The sequence below is a fragment of the Danio aesculapii genome, chromosome 12 (assembly GCF_903798145.1).
Source record: "Danio aesculapii chromosome 12, fDanAes4.1, whole genome shotgun sequence".
NCBI lineage: Eukaryota > Metazoa > Chordata > Actinopteri > Cypriniformes > Danionidae > Danio > Danio aesculapii.
In genome coordinates, this window is record NC_079446.1 from 735,852 (window position 1) to 757,303 (window position 21,452).

Sequence of the window (21,452 nt, forward strand, 5' to 3'; positions counted from 1 at the left end):
ATTCTATAAAACATCTTTTTTTGTATTCGACTGAGTTGTCTATAGACTTTCATTCTAATAAAATTAATATTCATGCAAAAGATTTCTTAAATTATCTTAGCATCACTCTTTTTTTTTTAAAGATTTATTTTTGGCCTTTCTGCCTTTATTAGATAGGACAGTATTGAGACAGGAAGCGAAGTTGAAGAGAGAGAGGGAGGTAGGGTAGGGAAATGTCCTCGAGCTCGGGACGCCCTGACGTGCTACTGCACCATATGTCGACACGCTAACCACTAGGCTATTGCACCGACAGCATCACTCTAGTTGTGTCTTTAGATTGTTTTCCAGTTACATTGAGGATTAGTTTCTGTTATATATTTAGAATAATAATTGTATAATAACACTAATACTGTTATTTATTTATAATAACATGCAATTTTTTGTTATTTATATATATATCTATCAAGAGTTCAGATGCAAAAACTTCTAAATGTAGTCTAAAATTTTCTCCTAAAATGGACATTTTTCTCAAGCTCCTGTATGTATGTTCAGTAAATCCACTTTTATGGCAAATAATATGTTCTTTGCATTGCCTTTAAAGTGAACACAAATATAGGATCCTGAGAAAAATGCTAATTTTAGAAGAAAATGTCAGATGGCACTTTTCAGAGGTTTCTGCATCTGAACTCTTCATATATATATATATATATATATATATATTTTTTTTTTTTTTTAAAGGGGAGCTGTGCCCCTGTAGGGCTTTATGTCTAGCAATGCCCCAGGTAATATTTACAATTCGATTATTTGTTTCTTCCCTCTGTTTTATTTTTATCTATTCTATTTTATTTATTTTATACATATATTTTTAAGCCTATCGTGATTCAATTTCCACACAGTTGAAGTCAGAATGATTCGTCCTCCTGTGAATTTTGTTTTCTTTTTCCAATATTCCCCAGATGATGTCCTCTAATATTTTTTCCTCTGGAGAAAGTCTTATTTGTTTTATTTCAGCTAGAATAAAAGCAGTTTTTAATAGTTTTAAAGCCATTTTAAGCTCAATATTATTAGCCCCTTCAGCAATATTAGTGTTGGATTGTCTCCAGAATAAACCACTGTTATACAATGACTTGCCTAATTACCCTAACTTTACCCTAATTACCCTAGTTAAGCCTTTAAATGTCACTTTAAGCTGAATACTAGTCAAATATCTAGTCTAATATTATTTACTATCATCATGACACAGAGAAAATAAATCAGTTATTAGAAATGAGTTATTAAAATTATTATGATTAGAAATGTGCTGGAGAAAATCTTCATTCTGTTAAACAGAAATTGAGGAAAAACAACATATACAGGAGGGCGAATAATTCAGACTTCAACTGCATATGTACAATGTATGAATGAACATATAAGTGAACTTGTATTTGTTTTTGCTTATATATGATGATATGGTGTAGAACAGATTTACAATGTGCATATGATAATGCATAGAGAGGGTGCAGTGGGGTCGTGGCTCTGCTGGAGCAAAGACAATTGGTTTCTATTTCTCAAACCTTTTATATAAACCGTTGTGTTATTGTAATGTCAATAAAAAGATGCAAAAAAAATACAAACACTAGCATTTCTTGTTTTAATTCTGATTGAAATATATTCACAGATCTAACGTAAGCTAAAGAGACAGACAGAGAAACAGTGTGAACCTGATGTCCTCTATGACGGCTCTCTGCGGATTCGGCTTCTCTTCCTCTTCCTCTTCTTTTTCCTCTTCCTGTGGTTCATCAGACAGCTCCTCCCGGTCCTCCTCACTGCTGTCTGTGTCTTCATCTTCAGATACCAGCTTATACATCTGCTCCTCCTCCTCCTCCTCATCATCATCATCATCTCCATCATCATCTCCACTGTCTATATGAATAAATAAAGTGGTTTATAGTTTGTGCAGTTTATTTTTTGACCATATATTTATTTTATGTTACCTTTCATGGTGCCTATCATTTAGTTACAAGCACATTTGATCACCTATTAATTATTCTACTATTTTAATCCACATTTTTCTATACATTTATCACTTTTTATTAATTTTATACTCATTTGAATAATTTATACGACTCATTCTAGAAGATTTAAAGTATTTTCCAATTATTTTTCTCATACACTATCCTTAAAGGCACCATACACTGCATTGATTCAATAAGTCGCTGATATCTACATAGTAGGTATATGGCTTAGGTAAACTAAAAGATTCTCCAGAAATTATTTTACTTGCTTATATATTACCACATAAAATACCCCTAGTATTTGAAGGTCCTTATTGACCATATTTAGAAGGGTCATGAATATTAATGTGTTCACCCTGCTGATTGGCTCTGCTAGAGGAAGTGCTGAGCGCCGTTTCCTCCTCATTATCCACATCATTCAGACTCTGCACTGAGGAAAAGTCACTCATGGAGTCTTCCAGCACAACCTGCGCAGAAAACATCCAGAAATATGACTAAAGCACACATATAGAGTTTAAGTATACATATTGAGTTATATGTCATTGCGTTCGCACTGACTTTTAACTTAAGGGCTGCACAAACTGATATTTCTAATAAATGTGCTTGTTTACATGTTGCGATTATACAGCAGTTTGTTTGTTAATCTTACTATTAATGCATTTCACTTAACAATATATATATATATATATTTTTTTTTTTAAGTAAACATTACATCTGTAAAGTACAACACTATTGTCTATAAATCTAAAATATAATATTGCATGAAAATGTTTAAAGTCAAAATAATAATAATTTTGGCCTTTTTAAACATAATAATGTTAATAAAAATAATCATTATTATTAAATAGACTAAATAGATTAAATAGAACCATCAAAATTTTCACTTAATTTTTTTTTATTAGGTTTTGTAAGACAAAAAAAATCTATTTATTTTGCATAAAAAGTGTAAATTTACAAAGTTACAATAAATATAAATCTTTATCATAATTCCGGTTTGGTGTGCTTGTTTACAATGCTGCGCAGTTTGGTCAAAATTTGGTGATTATGCATCAACATGGCTCCAATATAGCAACATATTTTGCTAATATTTATATTACTACTAACAGTAACAATATACTTAAAATTAAATAAATGAATAAATAAATAAAATTAATAAATAAATAATTAAAAAACAAACAAACAAATACTACTACTGCAATATTGCACCATAAAAATATCAAGTATATTTATTTATGATTTAATTTTTTGCATTACATGTCTCAATTTATTCATTTTAAAATGTTAAATATTAATTTCACACAAGCCGCACTCAGCCATATTTCATTTTAGTCTGATTAATTATGCGACTGCATGAAATTATTTGCATTAACCATATGCATGTGAAGAATCTCAGACCTTCTTTTCCTGCAGCACAGCGTCAGCAGCAGCAGCAGCAGGCGGCGACTGAAGGAGTTTCTTATTAAAGTCTGCTCTCCACTCAGTGATGCCCAGCAGGAGCCCCATCTGATGCAGCTTATTCAGGTATCGGGTGTTTGTTTGCGCCGCATCCAGCAGGACAGCTTTAGATTTGGCCTGACCGAGCACTTTAGACAGCGGCTCCAGGAACACCTGAAACACAAGATCAGATGCATAAAGACAAATCTATTTAGATATTGAAATAAACTGCATACATTTGTTGTTGTTGTTATTATTATTCTTTAATAAAAGCGTTGCTGTTCTAAGATAATTTGTGTAGCCAAAAACTCCACATCTATAATCCTCTTAGTCTATGCTGACATTATCTTCAGCAGCTCAAACACTCTAATGGCTAATGGACAGACGGCTGCTTCTCACTCAGGGCTGTTGTTTATGCTAATGAGATGGAGACTAGTGGGCGGGCTTTCCCCCTCTGATGACACGTACAAAGGGAGAATGTCAATCAAAGTGCTTCATTCATCAAGTCTGATTATAAACAAATACAATTAATTCATGTTGATCATTAGAGGCTGGAGATATTCACACACTGCTGACACACAACTGGGTTTAATCCTTGTATAAAAGTGATTTCTGCATAATAGCTGCCCTTTAATCAGAGTATAATGAAGCTTGACTGAGTACCTGCTGCAGAAGCTCTTTGCAGATTCTTGTAGGAATCAATGTGAGGCACTCCAGCACAAACTGAGCCACGGTGCTGTACGAGTAGCCATCATCCCCGGGGGAGATTTCTGACAATACAAACATTCATTAATTAAAAGAGATATCATGTGTGTAAATTAATGAATGAGCAGCTGTGTTTCCATCCACCTATTCTTATGATCATTTTGGAATATTGCGTTAAAAACGCTTAAAGGAAACGCCAAGATGTGCATAAAGATTAAAAGTGCATAAAAACTTGTGCACAAAATTGAGTAGCATAAACTTATTCAAGAAAAAATGCATATAAACTCTGCAGTAAACACATTTAGGGAATAAATTCTGCGCATGCGCTTCATCAGTGTGTGTGATATGTTTATTATTTGCAGTGCAGCAAACTCCACTTCTCTCAGTAATATCTGTGCAGGAGCTGAGGAGTTTCTTCTCTTCTGTTTCTCACTGGATGGAAACTCTGCTTTATTCACTAATCTTTTATGCAATATTACAGTTTTGTGTATCTTTGGATGGAAACACAGCTAGTGAGTAATTAAATAAGTAAAGGCTTCTCCCACCTTCCTGTGCCACGCCCACATTCAGTGCACTCTCCATGTGATTGGCCAGTAGTGCTGTGGGAGTGTTCGGTATCCCATCAGCCACTGCCATGGAGACGAGGTGTCCGGCGGTGCGGAGGGGATCCAGAGCCTGAGCGGCGTCACTGAAGTGTTTGTCTCCGGTTTTAGATGTGACTCTCAGCAGAACACCTGGAGAAACTTCCAGAGCCAGCAGCTCCGTCTTACCTGAGCCAATAAGAGGATACACTGTTTATGCAAATTTTTCATTTAATGATTTCTGAAAAAAAAAAAGAGGAAAAACTTGTAGGACTGTGCATAATTTAGACCTTTGGGAACTGGTTGAATTGTTGGAAGATGGGCTTTTCAAATAAAATGACGAAAGATAAGCAAGGAAGACAAGGACTGATAGCCCCACCCTAAATTACTGATAGCCCCGCCCTAAAGGACTAATAGCACCACCCTAAATTACTGATAGCCCCACCCTAAAGGAATAATAGCATCGCCCTCAATTACCGATAGCCCCGCCCTAAAGAAATAATAGCACCACCCTAAATTACTGATAGCCCCGCCCTAAAGGACTGATAGCCTCACCTTAAAGGAATAATAGCCCAACCCTAAAGGACTAATAGCACCACCCTAAATTACTGATAGCCCCGGCCTAAATGACTGATAGCCCATCCCAAATTGATAGCCCCACCCTAAAGGATACCCCTGCCATAAACAAATAGCCTCACCCTAAATTACTGATAGCGCCATCCTAAATTACTGATAGCCCCACCCTAAAGGACTGACAGCTCTTCCTTAAAGCACGGATAGCTCCACCCTAAAGGACTGATAGCGCTCTATTAAACACCTGATAGCCCCACCCTAGATGACTGATAGCCCCAACCTAAAGAAGCCCCACACTAATGGACTGATAGCTCCGCCCTACATGACCGAGTGCTCCACCCTAGATGACTGATAGCCCCGTCCAAAAGAAACGAGAGTGTTCCCAAACTAATGGACTGACAGCTCCGCACTAGATGAGTAAAAGCCACGTCCTAAAGGATCGATAGCCCTGCCCTAGATGACTGACAGCCCCGCCCTAGATGACTGATAACCCCGCCCTAAATGACTGATAACCCCGCCCTAAAGGAAGGTTATTACATTTGATTAAAGATTGCGGACGCAAATGAACAAATGAATGAAGTGCACAGATACATCATTTATAAAAACCACAACTACATAGATACAAAAATAAGCTAGTTTAGATTTTATGCTGACTTTAACATTGGAATCTCATTGGTGGATGCCCATACCGCAGTATTTGTCGATGAAGTCCTTCAGAGGGCCGTGATTGGGCAGAAACACGAGCTGCCACTGAGTCCAGTCCTGCAGATCATGAAGCAGAGGAGCCGAAAGCAGAGCTGCCATCGCCTGATCCCGGCCCACCTCACCCAGCAGACCCACCGCCGGCTCTGACACACACACACTGACACAAAACACACAATAACACCATCAGACTGATGCGCTTTCAGGGAAAAAGGACTCATTATTTCTGAAAACAAGACTATATTTTTTGCTTATCCAGAAAATGCTTCTTGATTTACGAGTTTAGAGATATTTAGACAAGAAACAGGACAGGAACTCTCAGTAAGAACAGCATTATTTGTAATGTAAGTCAGTGTTGTTTTGTCTAATAGTACCCTGTAGTGACAGGCAGCAGTGGACACTCATAGCGAACAGCACTAGCGAGGGCGTCTCCGCTGAGTTCTTTCTGCCTCTGGGTGCAGTTTAGCAGAAAACTGAGCGGCCCGTGACCCAGCTCACGACTGTCCCGTATGCGGTAATGATTCCTCAGAGCCGCCTCGATAAACGGCACCTGACAAAACACACACAACACAAAACATGCTTCGTTTGGTACAGTCAGAAAAACTCGCCCATGTGGAGTACTTGAATAATTCCTGGTGTTTGCGCACACTCGGTGTATAAAACCCATTCTGATTCTATATTAGCAAACGTTTCATGACTTAAATGATCTTATTTCAAGACAAAAACAACATTATTTTTCTCTCCCGCTTAGCAGATTGTTTTGCTTCTTTTAAAGAGCTCCTACTTGACCCGTTTTCAAGATGTAAGAGAACTCTATTGTGTTTCCAGAATGTGAAAGTTTCAGCCCAAAGTACACATCAGATCAATTATAATACCCTGCTGAAAATAAACACGGCCAGACAGACTTCACAGGCATTTGTTACAATTAGAAATTATAGTTTAACAACTTAGGCGTCACGGTGGTGCAGTGGGTACTAGCACAATTGCCTCATGGCAAGAAGGTCGCTGGTTCGAATCCTGGCTAGGTCAGTTGGCGTTTCTATGTGGAGTTTGCATGTTCTCCGTGTTGGCGTAGGTTTCCTCCGGGTGCTCCGGTTTCCCTCACAGTCCAAACACATGTCGAATCAATTGGGTAGGCTAAATTGTCTGTGGTGTATGTATGAGTGTTTCCCAGTACTGGGTTGCAGCTGGAAGTTGGTGGTTCATTCCGCTGTGGCGACCCCTGATTAATAAAGGGGCTAAGCCAAAAAGAAAAATTAATGAATAAGTTTAACAACCGTATTGATCCCGCAAGGGGCAATAATTAATTTATTAATTAATTTAAAATAACAATATTAAATAATTGAAATAATAAATAAAATTCCATAGATAAAAAACAAAAGCTTGATAAAATCTAAGGTTATAAATGCTTATTGGAATAGGAAACGTAAAATAATCTTGTTTTCAATAATGTTATTTAGTGCACAACATAGATTATTTTGCTTGTTTTAAAGAAAAACTCACTTAATTTAACTCATTATTTCTAAAAACCAGACACTCTTTTTTTATCTTGTCCAGAAAATACCCCTTAATTTCAGTATATTGAGATATCTGCATTAAAAAGCAGAGAAAAACTGTAAATAAAAGAAGCATATTATGCAGAGTGTGTGAACTGCCCCTTTAAGAAATGAAGCAAACATGACACAGTAGGGTTGTTTGTTCATCTGTGCAGGATGATGCAATTATGAAAGATTAATGGGATTAATCTGTGATTTGCAGCATGCTAAGATTGTTTGACAGGTAGTCTGTAGTGTAATGAGTGAACATTACACACCCTGCTGTCGTCTCCGTCTCCACACTGCTTGATGAACTCAAAAACGTCCTGTCTGCAAGGCCTGAAGCCGCTCAACCCTGGATCCTGGCTGTCGATGCAGACGGCGCCCCCTGCTGCCTCCTGCAGGACCTGCGCAAACAACAACAACAACACACACTATAGCTCATTTTGTGACACCAGCTTGCCTACAACTCAATGTCATGCATGCCCATATTACGCGTGTGTTAGCACGCATGCATTACCATCTTATAGTATTTTGATTTTGTGAATGAATGCGTGTAGAATGATTACGCCCAATATGCATGCACCATCTGTTATCACTAAAAATGCAAATTATAATGATTTATTAAATGACACAGTGTGTTATTAACGCCTACACCTACTCCAACCATCACAGTAAGCATGCAATGTGGGTTACAACCATAGTCATCATAATAGATGCATATCTACTCGCATACTGTTTCTAACGTACTATATAGTAGGAAAGTATGCAATTTCAGACACAGCACAGGTGTTAACAGCTCCAAAAACGGATGATAAAAAGGTAATAAAAGAAAAAATAAGAGAAATGAGCTCAAGCATGAACACAAACCTTTTTGTTCTTGATGATGAAGTCCAGGAATGTCCCCTGCTGCAGCTGACTGAAGTCTCTGAAGCGGAAATGTTCAGCGATCCTCTTTTCCAGCGTGCGGAGATGCACCAGAGTCAGTGTGCTCTTGGAGTTACACACAGACTCCTGAAAACACCTCTTCACATCATCTACGCAAAAAAAAAAAACAGACTAGAGTTAGTACAGCTAACTAAAGCTAAAGTCATTACTAGTCCCACACTGAATCTGCACATGATGATTTTTAGCCCATCAGTAAGTATATAAATACACTCATGCATGCATATATTTGAGAACATGTTTATTTATATTTAGCTATTAAATATATATGTATATGATACAAATTATACCTAAATTCAAATATAAATGCATATGTATTGTTTCTATATACATGTGTATATATATATAATTTTTTCAGCACTCCTTCTGTGACACTGAAAACAGTGGAAATCAGAAACTAGTGAGCACCTTCAGTGGGGAGCATCTCCGCCGGCGTCTCCTCTGTCTTTTTCTCTGCTTTTTTCTGAGGTTTTTCTTTCGCCACCAGATCCTGTGGCGCATCCAGAGAGCCACAGCATATCGCTAGCTGGAATAAAGCTCTGGCTAATCGGTCCCGGTTTATACAGGAGAGGAACGTCTGAATAGTCTGAGGAAACACACAAGCTGCTTCAAACTTATTTTTAGGCTTTAAGCTTTTAGAGCCCTATCATACACCGAAATAGGTAATACAACAATATGAATATTCATAAGGCTGCAAACAAATATAATTATGCATATAATAAATACTAGTAATAATAATAGTAATACCAAACAAATGTAAATTGTCATGAATAAACTGGCAACAACAGAGTCGAACTTCACCAAAGGAGGAGTATTAATACTTATATACAGGACAGGTGAGGGCAAAATTATGAATTGATTAATACGCTCTGCTGGTTTGTCCATTAACGCATCCCATCACACACATTTTATCATCACATCACCTGTTCAAATTAAATCACATCACTTTTTTGATGCAGACATTTTCAAAATGTAAGCACATCTTGGCATTTCTATACAATATTGAATATAATTTGCACATAAAAAGGTGGATTGAAACACAGCTACTGATTAATAATGCACTAAGTATGCAGGACAAACACAGGCGGTTCCACTGCGGTCAGAACACAGCCTATAGGAATATTGAACAATGAAGTAGACATGCCAAAATTAAAACCACAGGAAAAACCAGTCTGATGAGCGAGATTTCTCTCAACAGACTAGAGATATTTCTCCTCTCCTTATCTATCAGGGTTCTTACACCTTTTACAGAGTCAAATATAAGCACTTTGAGCACTTTCCAGATACATTTTCACATTTTTCTAAGACTTTACAACACTGCCAAATTACATATTTACACACATACATAGTTCATCACAGTACCTGTTATACTACTTATTATAGTATTTTATAGAATAGTATGAGTATAGTATAATATAGTATAGTATAGTATAGTATAGTATAGTATAGTATAGTATAGTATAGTATAGTACAGTATAGTATAGTATAGCATAGCATAGTATAGTATAGTATATGGTATAGTACAGCATAACATAGTATAGTATGGTATAGCATAACATAGTATGGTATAGTATCGTATACCATAGCAAAACAGTATAGTATGGTATAATATAGGACAGTATAGCCTAACCGTATGGTTTAGCATATCATAACAAAGCATAACATAGTATAACATAACATTAGTATAGTACCATAGGGTATAGTATAAAATACTATAGTATTGCATAGTATAGTATAGCATAAAGGTATAGTATGGCATAGTATAGCATAACATAGTATAGTATAACATAATATTGTATGGTACGGTACGGCACAGTATAGTATAGTATAGTATAGTATAGTATAGTATAGTATATGGTATAGTACAGCATAACATAGTATAGTATGGTATAGCATTACATAGTATGTTATAGTATCGTATACCATAGCAAAACAGTATAGTATGGTATAATATAGGACAGTATAGCGTAACCGTATTGTTTAGCATATCATAACAAAGCATAACATAGTATAACATAACATTAGTATAGTATAGTATAGTACCATACGGTATAGTATAAAATACTATAGTATTGCATAGTATAGTATAGCATAAAGGTATAGTATGGCATAGTATAGCATAACATAGTATAGTATAACATAATATAGTATAGTATGGTACAGTATAGAATAGCATTCTATAGTACTGCATAGTATAATATAGCATAAAACAGTATAGCGTGGCATAATATAGGAAAGTATAGCATAACATAGTACAATATAGCATAACATAACATAGTATAGTACGGCATAGTATAGCATACCATACTATAGTATGGCGTAGTGTAGTATTATATATTATAGTATATTATATTATGGTATAGTATAGTATAGCATGGCATGCTATAGTATGGTATAGTGTAGTATAATACGGTATAGTATGGTATGTTTTAGTATAGTATACCTTACTACACTATACTATCCCACAGTATACTATATAGCATTGTATGGCATAGTATAGTATTGTATAGTATAGTGTGGTATAGTATACCATAGTATAGTATAATATATAGATTGGTATAGCCCTGCATGGTATATATAGTATAGTATAGTATAGTATAGTATAGTATAGTATAGTATAGTATAGTATAGCATTTTCAAGCATTCCCAGTACTCATATAAACCCTGATCTACAAGTCTCCTACCTTCGTCATGCTTTTACTGAAGACGCCTTCAGAATTGATGAAGACTTCCAGCACTGCATCGGTGGCCGTCATACTCGCGTATTTCTTTCTCAGCTCTGCGTTCCCGATGTGAGAGAAGATCACGGCTCCCTGCGCTGGATCCATGAGGTTCTTCTTGATCTTATACATTTTGGCTTCCACCTCCTCCTGGATCTCCCTCTGAATGGTTTCTTTGGCTTTCTCTATGTGCAAGTAGTCAGCAGCCGAGGCCTTATTCAGCGTCTAAAAACACAAAAAAATTATGCAGACTTTAATAATAAATAATAATAATAATAATGCAGAGCCCTTAACTGTCACTATTTCACCACTTGGACACATGCGTTTACATCACCTTTTTTGCAATTAAATGCTAATATAATCAAGACAAACTATATATCGTTGGAAAAGTCTAAGAGATCTAAATACATATCTTATCATTTTTTAAGTTACGTAGAAAAAGTAACAGATTAAAAACACATTTACTCTCATTGTACAACCTGTGGGAGCATTTATGGTTACATTTATAAACGATGATATTGTAATATAAACATAATGCAATCATAACAAACGATATATCATTTGAAAGCTTAACTAGTCTAGTTTCCATATCTGGTGATTGAGTTTTAATGGATGTAACTGAGCAACATTTATTTATTAATTTGCAACAAGAATACTCAGAGTAAAGCATTACTTCGCTACAGCAATCCACATGTACATCTTTTTATTGTTTTTAGAAGATTAATTCAAATCGAATACCAATCAATTTCTAGTTTATAAAATATTCTCAAAATTATGATTTATATTACTCAAAACATAGGAGACGCTCTTATATGGTCATCAATAGAAACTGAATGCCTCTGCTGGTCATGTTTGGTACTGCATGGCTAAACACTATATTACTGAAAGCTCATTTTTGGAGATATCAACTTCAAATTTGGAATATAATTAATTCAGACATTTATCAAATACTTAGTCAAATGGTGATAAAACATTCCACTAATCAGAGAATATTGGCAACAAAATAAACTCTACAGTAAAACCCACTAGACCCAACAATGAATAATCTTACCGAAATGGGCAGGCCGAGACTCTGGATCCTGATGCCGAGTTCATAAGGAGACTCACAGCTGTACTGATCTGCAAGATGCTTCAGGAACTCCGCAAGGTCAACTCTAGGCACCTTATTTATTCTCCTGTACATTCGGAGACTCTAAAACAAGCAGAAAACCAAAGTGAGATTGAGTCGTGTCGCTGTAGACCACGGATTACAAACCCGGTCCTGCAGATTTAACCTCCAACTTCAGACGAACTACATCCACATGAGGCCAGAGCTTCCCCTATACAATGATTATTATTATACACATAGACTTACTATTTTTTTAATCAATTTACACATTAATGAATAGTATGAATAACACTCTATGATTGCTGTTTTTACATTACTGTGAGGGTTGGGTTGAGGGAAAGATGTTAATAAAACACAATTTATTAGGTAATTTAATAAATGATATGAATTATACTTAGTATAATTACTGTTTTTACATTACTATGAGTGTTTGGGTAGAGATAGACGCGAATAAAATACAACTAACGGGTAAATTAATAAATAATATAACAATTCCTGTTAATTCCACAGCTGTATCCCTTCTAGCAATAACCAAGGGCTGTTATTCTGGACACTTCAACACCCCTAAACAGGATGCGGCACAAAATGAAACGTGATTGGTTGCTCAATCTGTCAGTCAAATAACAGTGGGCGGTCCTTGATCATTCAAAGCAACCAAAGCTTATTTTGCATCCATCACTGCAGTGTAAATCAGACTCACCCTCAGAATGTCAACGGTTGAGATCTGATGCACATCGTCATCTTTAGTGTTTGCATCAATCCTGAACATGCGGTGGATGAGAGGAATCTTGCAGAGAGGGCCGAGGTGCAGCTCCTCGAATCGCTTCTTGTTCTTCAGATTGGCCAGAGCTTGTCCGAGTTCATAAAGTGTGCACACTGAGGACACCGTCTCCACTGACTGATACAAGAGGAAAAACATACAATATAAACTGCCAAAAATGCTTTTATTACTTCCAGTTTTTGTCTTAATTCTAGTTCAAATATATAAAAATTCATAAATCATGAAGCATTTTCTGGACAAGCAAAAATATGGTCTTGTTTTTAGAAATAAAATGTCAAAATTAAGTGTTTTTTTCTTAGAACAAGCTAAACGATCTGCCAGCGGGGTAAGCAGAATAATGCCATGTCAAAATGAAACCGTGATCATGTAGCTCACTCCATTGACAGATTATTTTGCTTGTTTTAAGGAAAACCCCAGTTAATTTTGACTCATTTCTGAAAGCTGTTTAGAAATGCTGCAATACACTTTTCATATGTTGGTTAAATCATAATTAATTATGTTATGTTTGTTAACTAAAGAATGTTAGTTTGTTTGTTATTAAAATAGTCAAGTAAGATGTTTTTAAAATATGAAGCTAAATGGCTGCAAATGTAAATAATTTTAACAACTGTATCGTCTATGCACTGATCTTTATATGGATTTTAAGTAGTATTTAGCATAGTATAGTATAGTATAGTATAGTATAGTATAGTATAGTATAGTATAGTATAGAATTACATTGCATAGTATAGTACAGTATAGCAATACATGGTACTGTATAATGTAGTATAGTATGGTAATGTATAGTATGGTACAGTATAGTATAGTGTGGTATGGTACGGTATGACATAGCAGAGTACAGTGTGGTATGGTATATGACAGTATAGTATGGTTTAGTATAGTGTGATATGGTATAGTATAGTACAGTATAGTGTGGCATGGTATAGCATAGTATGATATAACAGAGTATAGTGTGGTATGGTATATGATAGTATGGTATAGTATAGTGTGGTATGGTATATCATATAGTGGTGTGGTATAGTAGAGTATGGTATAGTATAGTATAGTGTGGTATGGTATAGTATAGTATATAGCATGGTGTAGTATAGAATTGCATTGTATTGCATAGTATAGTATAGTGTGGTATAGCATAGTACAGTATAGCATTGCATGGTATAATATAATATAGTTTAGTAAAGTATTATAGTACAGTATGGTATGGTATAGTATAGCATAGTATGGTATAGTATACTATAGTGTGGTATAGTATGGTATGGTATAGTTTGGTATAGTATATTAAAGTATGGTACAGTATGGTATAGTATAGTGTAGTGTGGTATAGTATAGTGTGGTATAGTATAGTATATTATAGCATGGTACAGTATGGTATAGTATAGTGTAGTGAGGTATGGTATAGTATAGTGTGGTATAGTATAGTATATTATATTATAGCATGGTACAGAATGGTATAGTATAGTGTAGTCTGGTATGGTATATTATAGTATAGTGTGGTATAGTATATTATAGCATGGTACAGTATGGTATTGTGCTGTATAGTATAATATAAAATATTTGGCACATAAATAAGTAAATAAATAAATAAATAAACAAATAAATAAATAAATAAATAAAAAAAGACAAAAGCAAAGACTCTAGACTTTTCATTTTACGCACAAGCAAAACAAATAAAAATGCTTAATTGAAATAGTTAATTATTATTACCATTTAATAAGAATTCTTTTATGAAAACAACACAATTACATTTTTGAAGCAGTTACAAGCACTTTATCAAGAATCAAAGCACTTTTCAGACCTTGCAAATGAGATGAATGAATTCCAGATGAATGAATTCCAGCATTTCCAGCACCCATACAACACTGATCTATGAGTTTTTAAAATATAAAGCTAAAAGGCCTCAAATTTAAATCATTTTAACAACTATATTGTCTATGCACTGATATTTATAGGGATTTTAGGAACTATTTATATTTAACATCTTCTCCTCAAACATAGTAATTAGAAAAGTAATTTAAATGCAACTTAAACTACGCTAATAATTATTAATCACTTTTTTGAGTTGAATTACTCAACATTGGTCTCTACTGGTATTTTTTGTCTAATATTGGTAGCAATGTTAAAACCAATAACTCTTAAAGAAATGGGTCCTTAAACATTGAAACCTGCAAGTTTTGATGGCTAGAATTTGATAGCTTGTGTTGATTTATTAGCATTTGCAGTGGAGTTTCTGTGGTGTTTCTATTGTGTTCTGTTTTGTTTTTCAGCAGGGTTATCAAGACACCACAGAGTCTGAAAAAAGGAGTTGAGTGTAAAACTGTACCTCGATATACAAATTGATCTCCTTGAGTGTGCGCTGGAGATCCTGCAGTGCTGGAAGATGCCGGCGAGGGTCGATGTTTATATCCCTCAAGCTGCACACTTGCAGAAGTGAACAAACTCTGCTGATCACCTTCACACACAAAGACAACACAAATAAAGCAGTTTTAAAGCTAGCTCCGACAGCCAGGGTTTTGATAATGATGCAGCCAAAATCTGAAACGTTTTCACTTGCATTTTGAACAAGTCTGAAGCTTTCTGATTGTGCTGCATCATAAAGCAGAAAAATCTTAAGGGAAGCGTAGAAGTTTCCTGTTTTAAGCTGAAAGCATTGTGGTGTATAAATGCTTCTGAATGTAAATAAGATGGTATCTGGTGACCGTAGTATTTATATTGTTTGTCCTTTTCTTTTTGTCTTGTCATTTGAAAGTGTTTTTGTTCTGATTTGTTTGAAAAATGAAAATAAAATCAATAAAAACACTGACCCTCTCGATGGTGACGTGCTCTCCTTCGGCTGAAAGAGCTCTCAGGACGTCTTCAATCAAACAGTTCACATCATTAGCGTTCACGTTTTTTCTGCGTTTTCCAGCGTTCTCTTCATTGTCCAGCAAAGCTTCCATTGCCCTCACATTGGCACCGTGTACCTCCCTCACCTGACTGTAGTAGGACTCGCTGAACACAGGCCCTCTGCCCTCCTTTAGCTTCAATTTATCAGCTTTGGAAAGCTTGGATCCGAAAACCGGGAAGTCAGTTGCTGACAGATTTCCAGGGGTTGCCATTACAGGCGCAGTTCCACCGGAAAACTGAAGTAAAGGGGATCCCGCCTTGGACCGTACCACTTGATCATTCACAATGGACAACGGTTTCTTCTCATCCTCGCTCATCTTCTCTGGTGCTTCTATAGGAATAAAATAAATGCATTTTTAATATATTGTGTGTACTTATATAGTGCATTTATTATGTGTGATCATACACACAAAGGCTTTCACAATCATGAGAGGGGTCTCTCCACACCACCACCACCACCAGTGTGAAGCTCCACGTGGAAGAAGCAACTGCAGCCATTGGACAATTGGACACACACCAGCTATAGGCGGAGTGGATATGGGGATGATTGGGAGGCCATGATGGTTAAGGGCTGAGGGGGAATTTGGCCAGGACACCGGGGTTACACCCCTACACTTTACGAGAAGTGCCGTGGGATTTTTAATGACCACAGAGAGTCAGAATTTCGGTTTAACATCTCATCCGAAAGACCCAGTTCACCCAAAATATTTAATTCTATCATGTACCCACTCTTTACTTGAGCTTCTCTCTACCGTTGAACACAAAACAAGACATTTTAAATGGTTATTTGTCTTAAAATGGTTGTCAGTTTCCAACATTCTTCAAAATATCTTCTTCTGTGCTCAACAAAAGAAGGAAATTTGGCTTGAAACCACTTGAAGGGGAGTAAAGAGTGGCTAAACATTCATACAGTATATAGGGTGAACTGTTTCTTTAAGAACAAGAAAGTGTATATTAACATTAACAAGCAGATCATGTGGGTTGTCCTAATATTGTGTTGGCGTCTCCTACAAGTGTCCGGGGCTTTATAACTAGCCAATTGAGTGAGCACATTTTCGTTCTGCCTATTTAGATTACGCAACTGAACTAAGCCCAAAATAAAAAATAAAGAAACCATTGACAAGTGTGATGATGGCGTCTGCTGCTTTAGAAGCATTAATAGACAAATTAATACCAAAGAACAACAGCATTCGTAATATGGTAATATTTTGGTTTCAAAGTCACAGACAACGAACAAAAACAGGTCATTTTTAGGAGCTGAAGCTTGAATTAACTTAAAATCTGCTTGAATTAAATTGTAAATCAAATTGCAATATATGTCAAGAAGAAAATGGCACAGCCCTAATGCTTTTAGTATTACGATCATTTTAGGATGATTTTGATGTGATTCAATTCAGAGCTTAAGGTCTGTAGGCCCCTCCCCTTTCCAAAGCCAACTCTGCTCTGATTGGTCAGCTGGGCAAGTCTGTTTTGATTAGTCCTCATATGTTGCGGGAAGGTGGAGATTATGCAAATGAGTTACTTTCATAGTGTTGATCTGGCAATTAAAATGTTTATGTCTTTATCATGCAATTTTTTTGATAATCAACTTTGCAGACTGTTTACATTGGACTTTTTTTGTCTTGTTTCTAGTTCAAATATCTAAATAATCTTAAATCTTAAGAAATATTGTTTCGTTTTCAAGTCAAAAGTAAGTTTTTCCTTACAAGTTAAATAATCTGCTAGTAAAGCAGGTTAAATAAACTTATTTCAAAACAAAAACAAGATTATTTTGCTTGTTTTAAGATAAACTCACTTGATTTTTGTCTCATCATTTCCAGAAATCAACGAAATTTTATTAAACTATTAGAATCACCATATTTCATCTATAACCTTCAGAAGATTCAGAATAGTATTTAATAATTATATTAAAAAACAATGCGCAAATAAAAAGCCATCAGCCTTTCGATTTGTTCGCACAGTGGTCTGAGTCCCAATGCCCCAGTATAGTGAAGGAAAGCTATACTGACAGTGAGCGCCGTCTTTTCGGATTTTAAACCGAGGTCCTGACTCTCTGTGCTCATTAATAATCCCATAGCACTTCTGGTAAAGAGTAGAGGTGTAACCCTGGTGTCCTGGACAAATTTCCTCCATCAGCCCTTACCCATCATGGCTTCCCAATCATCCCCATCCACTGAATTGGCTCCATCACTGTCTCTCCGCTCCACCTATAGCTGGTGTGTGGGTGTGGAGAGACCCCCCTCATGATTGTGAAGCACTTTGGGTGTGTGGCCATACTATACAAGTACACATTTTAGGGCACAATGTTGAACTTTGACACCTTTACGGCACTCACAATTGAAAATAAACACCATGAATGAACATGGAGGATAATCTTCAAGTGCCATTCTCCAAAATTAGACCAAGAATAGACTTTTGCTGTAAACACTGTGCCCACCGGTCTCATTTGGTGATGTTAATATTATAAAAAAGTATCTTGTTGTTAAACTGTTGCACTCTGTTGTCAATATGCTCATGTCTATATAGGCCTTTTGGTGTGTGTGCATCGTTGTGTGCAATATTTATTTGTTTATAACCACTTCTAAGCATAGTGGGGGTCGTGAGTAACTGGAATTGTTATTTTGGGGGTCTCGTGCTGAAAAGTTTGGAAACTCTTGGTCTAGAAAATGCTTTTGGTTTAATATTGTTTTAGATATCTGGGTTAGAATCAAGGCGAAGACCCTAAATAAGAAAAGCATTTGTTGCACAAACAGCAAATAAGATGTTTGTTTGATAACCCACATTAAACATTAAAGTATAAACTCTTACTTTTAGTGGACTTTGCTCCAACATCTGGACGAGTGGAAGAGGCTCGTTTTGCGGTATGGTTGTCATATAGCGCCATGTATTGTTTAATTGGCAGCTCTGATCCAAATAACAGCCGGTATCCCTTCTGCAGTTCAGCAATGGAGCGGCTCGCAGCAGGACACTTTTTAATAACCTCTTTAACTTTACCCATCAGATCCTCCTGCTTCATTTCAACATCTCCAGCAGAATCAGCTCCAAACAAAACCACAGGTGCATCAGAGCATTTTGTGGTAACTGGATGTGTTGTTGGGTTTGCAGATGCATTTCTGTGCTTCTTATGGAAGATCTTCTCCTTCTCCACTAATAGTTCGTCACTTAGAAAATCAGTGAAGTCTGCGATTGACTCGAACCCAACGTCTAACACTGTGAGGTTTTTCCGATACCTCTGACTGAAGAAATTAGACAGTTTCCTAATAGGAACGCCTTCTGGATGATCTTCAACCAGCTCAATGACGTCTTTAAAAACACCATCAATGTGCAGAGGTGCTGAAACAAATAGCAAACATACAATAAATCACTATGAGACTATACAAAGGCATGGGTATTCACATTTCTTGTCTGATGGTGAGGATGATGGTGCAGATCACAAACTCTTATAGTTTATTCCACATAAAACTTTAGTTTAGATTCATGCTAATAACTGCTACCTTATTTCCTGTCTATTATTATGATATTAACTGTTTATTGGTAGTTATAACGTATGATATTTTTCTGCATTACCCAATGCCTAACTTTGAACTTACTAACTATTAATTAATAGGTAATTAGCAGTTTATAAAGCTAGTGGTGTTATTTAATGGGTTTTTTATACAGAGAATTGTTACCTAAACTAAAGTGTTACTGATTTTTCTACAGCCTTTTTTTTTGTTTATTTCTATTTCATTTTTCTTACATTTTTATATATAATTTAGCTAAATTTGAGTATAATGTATAGTCAATATACCTGATGATTGTACATGTCTGTATATTATAAGGCCACTGTGAAGTTAAAATAGTTTAAGATGTTTAAGAATCAGTATGTTAAGTTTAAGGTATCCTATAGGCTAGTGTGCTACAAAACAGTGACTAAATTTACATTTAGAAGATATAAACCTGATATACACTACCTGACAAAAGTCTTGTGGCCTATCCACGTTTTAGGAACAGTAAATAATAACTGGACTTCTAGTTGATCATTTGGTATCAGAAGTGGCTCATGTGAAAGGCAAAAGCCTCTAGATGAGGCTTATTTGAGCACAATAAAATATGATCATGCCTTGATATTGACTGATTTCATTAGGACAGTAAGGTCTGACTCTGTCACTGAAGCTTCAATAATGTCCAGTATAGAATATGTGCTCATGCTGCAGTGGAAACAGAATGAATATTGTGTCTGACTCCATCATGAGCTTGGAGGACTGCATCCATACATCTCTGACATGACTCAAATCACTGATTAATAAAGTCATCTGGAATGGTGAAGAAAGCCTTCTTGCAGGACTCCCAGAGTTCATCAAGATTCATCCTCAAAGCCTCCTCCTTTATCTTTTCCCAGACATGCTCAATAATGTTTATGTCTGGTGACTGGACTGGCCAATCCTGGAACACCTTGACCTTCTTTGCTTTCAGGAGCTTTGATGTGGAGGCTGAAGAATGAGAAGGAGCGCTATCCTGAATTTCCTCTCTCCTGTGGTTTGTAATGTAATGGGCAGCACAAATGTCTTGATACCTCAGGCTGTTGTTGTTGATCATCTACTCCGCATACTGAATGTAACCCCAAACCATGATTTCTCCTTCACCAAACTTGACTGATTTCTATGAGAATCTTGGCTCCATTTGGGTTCCAGTAGGTCTTCTGCAGTATTGGTGATGATTGGGATGCAGATCAACAGATGATTCAGCAGAGAAAATGACCGTCTGCCACTTTTCTAAATGATCAACTAGAAGACCAGTTATTATTTGTTGCTCTTACAGATCCACCGCAAGACTTTTATCAGGAAGTTTACAAATCTAAAGATTGCAGTTTGTCACTTCCACCTGAATATATCAGCGTTTGTAATTATTAGTTATTTTGGTTCCCCGATTTTCAGATTATTTTGCTTGCTTTAAGGAAAAACTCACTTCATTTTGACTCAATATTTCTAAAAACAAACACAATATTTTGTGCTTGTCAAGAAAATGCTTCTTGATTTAAGAGTTTTAAGATATTTGGACTAGAAACGAGACAAAAAAAAATCTGTCGTTTTTAAAACTATTACATTTCAAACGTGTAGAAAACAAATCTTTCCTCCGTTAAACAGCGCTTGGAAAATATTTAAAATAAAAGATCTATAATTTCACCGGAGGGCTAATAAAGTTGACAAATAATTACCTTTAGGAGCTGCAGCTTCAGGATCGGCGCTCTTGTAGTAAATCTGTTCATTTTCCACATACAGCTCTTGGGTGAGTGAGTGAATGAAGTCTGCAATCGAGGAGAACCCCAATTCCTTCTTTCTCAAAATTTTCCCATAAGCCGTATGATAAAATGATGCTATTTTGCAAAGAGGAATGCCTTGCGGGTAGCTTTTCACCAACTCCACTATCTCTCTGCATTTCTTGTCAAAGTCTTCACCTGTAAAATACATGACAGCTTCATCATAACTTAAAGGGCACCTGTTATGCAGAAATCACTTTTATACAAGGTTTAAAC

At 36.0% G+C, this 21,452-nt stretch overlaps 1 protein-coding gene across 2 annotated transcripts in view; it reads right to left on the minus strand.

The window, feature by feature from the left end:
- Positions 1-21,452, minus strand: part of wu:fj29h11 (uncharacterized) — a 73,080-nt gene that overhangs the window by 44,941 nt on the left and 6,687 nt on the right. For both annotated transcript variants that reach the window (XM_056470206.1, XM_056470207.1), the window contains 17 exons: positions 21,135-21,374; positions 18,746-19,270; positions 15,856-16,268; positions 15,375-15,503; positions 12,977-13,174; positions 12,220-12,360; positions 11,133-11,393; positions 8,857-9,034; positions 8,374-8,540; positions 7,782-7,910; positions 6,343-6,518; positions 5,956-6,128; positions 4,658-4,882; positions 4,071-4,177; positions 3,369-3,581; positions 2,329-2,440; positions 1,680-1,881 (listed from right to left, as the gene is read on the minus strand). In XM_056470206.1, the coding sequence (XP_056326181.1) occupies positions 1,680-1,881; positions 2,329-2,440; positions 3,369-3,581; positions 4,071-4,177; positions 4,658-4,882; positions 5,956-6,128; positions 6,343-6,518; positions 7,782-7,910; positions 8,374-8,540; positions 8,857-9,034; positions 11,133-11,393; positions 12,220-12,360; positions 12,977-13,174; positions 15,375-15,503; positions 15,856-16,268; positions 18,746-19,270; positions 21,135-21,374 (3,589 nt within the window). The remainder of the gene's footprint in view (positions 1-1,679; positions 1,882-2,328; positions 2,441-3,368; positions 3,582-4,070; positions 4,178-4,657; positions 4,883-5,955; positions 6,129-6,342; positions 6,519-7,781; positions 7,911-8,373; positions 8,541-8,856; positions 9,035-11,132; positions 11,394-12,219; positions 12,361-12,976; positions 13,175-15,374; positions 15,504-15,855; positions 16,269-18,745; positions 19,271-21,134; positions 21,375-21,452) is intronic.